General features: G+C 39.1%; 1 protein-coding gene across 1 annotated transcript in view; it reads left to right on the plus strand.

Moving 5' to 3' along the window:
- Window positions 1–193: 193 nt before the first annotated feature.
- Window positions 194–5162, plus strand: part of LOC106535596 (aarF domain-containing protein kinase 4) — a gene marked incomplete at its 5' end in the record, with an annotated part of 8312 nt that continues 3343 nt past the window's right edge. The window contains 5 exon segments of the mRNA XM_014032637.1: window positions 194–287; window positions 667–808; window positions 3958–4065; window positions 4149–4214; window positions 4394–4480. Coding sequence (XP_013888091.1) covers window positions 194–287; window positions 667–808; window positions 3958–4065; window positions 4149–4214; window positions 4394–4480 — 497 coding nt within the window.

The following is a 5162-nucleotide window of genomic DNA, read 5'->3' on the forward strand; positions in this document are numbered from 1 at the left end:
ACAGTAGATTTCTCAGACGGTTTGGAGAATCACAAGAGGCAACCACTAAAACTAAAAAATAAACAATTTAAATATTTTGTCTCTTTAGCAGCACTGCATTAGAAACACCATCAATTGTAAAATACAATTATTCCTGTTTTGACCATAAGGTGGCGCTGTAGCTGCAGAGTGAGACTTTTCTGTTTTTCCACAGGTCTGTTTGCAGACAGCAGTTTAGAAGTTCTGCAGAGAGAGCTGGCCTGGGAGTGTGACTATAAGAGAGAAGCAGAGTGTGCCAAGAAGTTCAGGTAGCTTTATTTGACGTATTCAGCCACTCTGAGGTTTGTTAGGGCAGCATTTACCAGCACTGAAGATAAAGCAAATAAACCACCAGCCACCATAATAAAATCTGCTTCTGTGGCAGGAGTAAGAGAAACAGGAAAACCCAGCCTGTTTATTTTTATCCTTTTGTTCCAAAAATAATTGTCAAGCAGGAAATCTCAGGAATGAGACGAATTCAAAGTGGCTAAATTTTTGTCCACTAAGACGGTGTTAACAGACTTGTGCTCTAAAACCATTCTGTTGTAACCAATGAAGAGTTACTACAAAATCCTGTCAATAAATCCATTAGCATAAAGGAATTTTCTTTTTCTGTTGATTTCCTGACCTCCTGTGTCTCATGTCCAGGTCCCTGCTGGAGGGAGATGAGTTTTTCAGAGTCCCAGAGGTGATCGATGAGCTGTCGGGTCACAGGGTGCTGGCCATGGAACTGGTGCATGGAGTCCCTCTGGACCGCTGCGAGGACCTGGACCAGGAAACAAGAAACCAGGTACAAGTTGGACTCAGCGAGCTCAGGGATAATTTGTACTGAAATTGTGCTTTACATCTTTCTTTCTGGAGGTGGTAGAAGGTCAGGATCTAGGCCACTAAGTGGTTTATAAGTCAATAATAAAAATGTAATATTAATCCTGAAACAAACAGAGGTACAGACGTGTTCACACGTTCCTGCTCGTGTTAAATGAGCTGCACCATCTTGGACCACCTGAGAGACAGACCTCCCTGACATAACAAACTGCCTCCAACATACTGAGTGAGAATATAAGTGTTGTATATAGTGTGGGAGATGCATAATAGAAAGCAACTGATGAGTGGGAATGAGTGAGAAAAGCATTTTAAAGCACTTAGCAGAACCTGAAGAGGTAAAAAAAAAAAGGCAATATAAAGCCCCTTCTCCACAGGCGTGGCTTTAAAAGCACTTCTCATCGATTCAGCCTCAGTCGAATGTGTCTCCACTTCCTGTTCCTGTGTGGTCTTTGGATCCACCCCAGCAGTGGTTCCAGGTTGTTTATTTATTCTGTCTGTCATCGTTTCTAAATGGAAATACAGAATGGTATAAAATAGAAGTAAATGTGTTCTATATTTATAATAACAACTCTACTAACTGTAGCACGGTGGTAGGGCTGCCATGATTAATCGACTAGTCAACAACTAATTTAATAATTGGTTAGTCTTTTTTTTGTTTGTTTTTTACTTTGTTTTTCTCTCCAAACTGCTTTGACACCTTCCACTGCCACATCTGCCTTTCTGTCCTTGACACACATGCTCTGTAGTGGTAACTGGGGTAGGCCGTGGACGTCACAAGACATTATACAGACAGGCTCTGGTATCATGGCTACCCAGCAATGGAGCTCAAAAATGTGGGATCATTTTAAGAAAATGAAAGAGAAACCTGTGCAATATCTGCAGAGCAGAACTTGCCTTCCACAGAAATTATTTTAGTTAGCATATAGCTAAAATCTAACGATGGTTATATAATAATGCATTCTGGAGCGATAAGCTCTATGTTTTATATTCAATTAACGTATGATCTGATTAGTCGACTAATCGAAAAAAATATGTGATTAATCGACTATAAAAATAATGGTTTGTGACAGTTCTACACTGTGGCACAATTAGAGCTGCTGCCTTTCAGTGTGAATGTTGCAGGTTTGCTTCTATCTGGGGTGCATGTTCTCTCTGTGCATGTGTGGGTTTTCTCCCAGTACTCCAGTTCCCTCCCACAGACTGAAAACAGGTTAGGCTGATTTAACTCTAAATCAGGGGTTCTTCACCTTTTTGACCTTGGGGCCTAATTTGTTCAACATAAAGTGACACGAGGACCAGTCAGACATTACCATAAGGATCAAAATGATAATTATTCTAAATCTTGGTTTAATTTGTATTGTATATGCATTATAACTAAATTAAATACACTTACAGTTTAAAAGTGAAACTCCTGTCAAACAATCACAAGACATGATTATGATAAACATTTTTTATATTGTAACCTGTCCATAACAATTAGTTGAACAAATACAACAGTCAGTCAACAGACCACTCAGGCTTATCAACACAAATATAAACCATCCATCCATCCATCCATCCATCCATCCATCCATCCATCCATCCATCCATCCATCCATCCATCCATCCATTTTCTGTACACGCTTCTTCTTTTCAGGGTCATGGGGGTCACTGGTGCCCATACCCAGCAGTCACAGTGTGAGGGGCGGGGTACACACTGGATAGGTCTCAAGTCCATCACAGACAAAAATAAAAATTTTTAACATAAACAACAACCAAAATAAACAATTCATTAAATAAAGTTGTGATCATAAAATAAATGCATTCAAAAATATTTAATGTAAATGTTCCAAATTAAATAAAACTGTAAAAATAAATTTGATAAAGTGCAAATTAAAATCAACTGTATTGTTGATAATGTTTTGAACTTTTAAAACATTGCATGGTAGAACCAGAAGCTGCTCTTAATATTAATGACAAACTTTGGCATTCTTTAAAGGGTTACCTTCATTTTTGCTTCTACTTTTCATTTAAAATAAGTTTCCATCCTCGGCAGGTTTTTAAGGTTCTTCTTCTACGTATTAACAAAAGTTGCAAAACATCTGAGTGGTGAACTACCACTACTAGTGGTGAGAAAGTGTATTGCACCTTATTCAAAATCAATGCAGTCCCGCGGCCCAAAGTTAAAAACTGTTGTTCTTTTGAGGCCCTCGAGGTGGCGCTTTTGGCCCACAGGTTAAGAATCTCTGCTCCAAATTGCCCCTTGGTGTGAATGGTTTTGTCTTTATGTGGTCCTGTGATGGACTTCTGACCTGTCCAGGGTGTGCCCCGCCCCTCGCACAGTGACTGCTGGATATGGGCACCAGTGACCCCCATGACCCAGAAGTGGGTAAAAAAAATGGGGAATTTGCTAATATATTCATATATTTCAATGTAATTTATATTAATGTCGCCAGGGAAATATTGTTGTGTTTGAAAACTTAAAAATCTGATATATTTGCTGTGCAAATATATGCAAAGAGATATGCATCTTTAAAGGAGATAACAAGAAATTAAACACCAACAATATATGCATTTGTCAGTAGCTGTTCTGACCTCTTTGTACAATAAAAACTTAATAAATATCTGTTTATTCCTTCTGCGCATTGTCTATTTTTAAACTTTTACACTTTAACTTCATCCAGTTTTATAAAGGTTTCAGTTGTTCAGCTCTACGTGAGTTCAGTCCAATGTCTTTAGAGCTGGTTTGTAGCTTTATTTCACTGTGATAGGAACAACCAGAGATCTGATTGAGTCCTTTTGAAAACTGGTGACTTTAGTGTCTGCTTCTGTGTAGCAGGACCCTCTGTAGCACTTAAAGTGGTCTCAGTTCTTCAGTAAAGGTGCTGAGCATGTGGACAGGTCACATAAACCCACAGTTCACATCACCTTCTAATAGAAAACACTTAACTCTCTCGCCTTTTTCCTGAATAAAATGAATAAAGTTTCCTATTTATGTCTCAGATATGTTCTACTTATCCAGTTTTAGCTACACTGAAGGCTTGTGGGGAAGTGGTTGACCTAAGCTTCAGAGTGTGACTAAACAGCAGTTTAAATGAGATTTTTATAGCCTCTAGTTGCTTCTCTGTGCTGCAGATCTGCTCCAACATCCTGCAGCTGTGCCTGAGGGAGCTGTTTGAGTTCAGGTTCATGCAGACCGATCCCAACTGGGCCAACTTCTTTTACAACTCCGACACAAACAAGGTGAGAGGCAGCTACGTCTGTCGGTCTAACACATAAAGCTTTGTCATATCTCAGTTCCTTTAAGCCTTTTTCTCTGCGTTCAGGTTTTTCTCTTAGACTTTGGAGCATGCAGATCCTATCCTGAAACATTCACCGATGACTACATACAGGTAGGCTGGCTCTCAAGATTTCTCCTGCTGTGAACCCGGCTGCATGATTTCTGCTGCAAGATGTCTGTAAATATTTCAACACTAGTTTTGGGTAAAGTTTGAAGCCGTGTCATGCTTGCAGACACGTTGCAGCTTTTCTGAGCTCTTTAAATAAACATGATCTCTGTTGGATGGTTCAGGTGGTGTATGCAGCGTCTGTTGGGGATCGAGACACTGTCCTCTCTAAATCAAAGGACATGAAGTTCCTCACAGGCTTCGAGACAAAGGTGGGGTGTTTTCAGTAACATCTGGTATTCTCATTCATTTTTAACATAGTTTATGCTTCTGTTTACTCTGTTTACATCGCTAAACAAATTAACAAAACAATTTTTAAAGGTTTCAAATATGTTAAACTTTAAACTGAGTCTGAACTTCTCTTAAAGGGATCCCAGATTACTTGTAACATTAAACATTATTTGATAAACATTTACTAAAAAACTGTAAACATACTGTAGGCAGTTTAGTTTTAATAAATAAAAAACATATATTGTCACAGGGATGGAGCCATTTTAATAACGAAGCAAAGTATACCAGGTAAATGATGACATCACTAGGTTCCCAGTGCAAGGCTGTGTGAGCTCTTATCCAGGCTGAAGGTTAATCTTGGACAATATCTGATGATCAACCTTTTTAAATGAAACCAGAGCTCCTTGAGAGTGCAGAAACGACTCAGCCTGTAACTGAAAATGCAGATGGAAAACAACAGAGCTGCTTCATGGAAGAAGAACCCCAGCTTAGCCTGTTAGCTTTAGTGTTAGCACCGAGCTAATAAACACTGAATAAAAATCTAAACGCAGCACTTTTGTTTTTGCTCCCATTTTTTCATGAGCTGAACTCAAAGATCTAAGACTTGTTCTGTGTACACAACAGACTTTCTTTCAGAAATCTGTGTTTGGGGTGGGGGGGTGG

This window comes from Austrofundulus limnaeus, unplaced genomic scaffold, assembly GCF_001266775.1.
Source record: "Austrofundulus limnaeus strain Quisiro unplaced genomic scaffold, Austrofundulus_limnaeus-1.0 Scaffold1501, whole genome shotgun sequence".
NCBI lineage: Eukaryota > Metazoa > Chordata > Actinopteri > Cyprinodontiformes > Rivulidae > Austrofundulus > Austrofundulus limnaeus.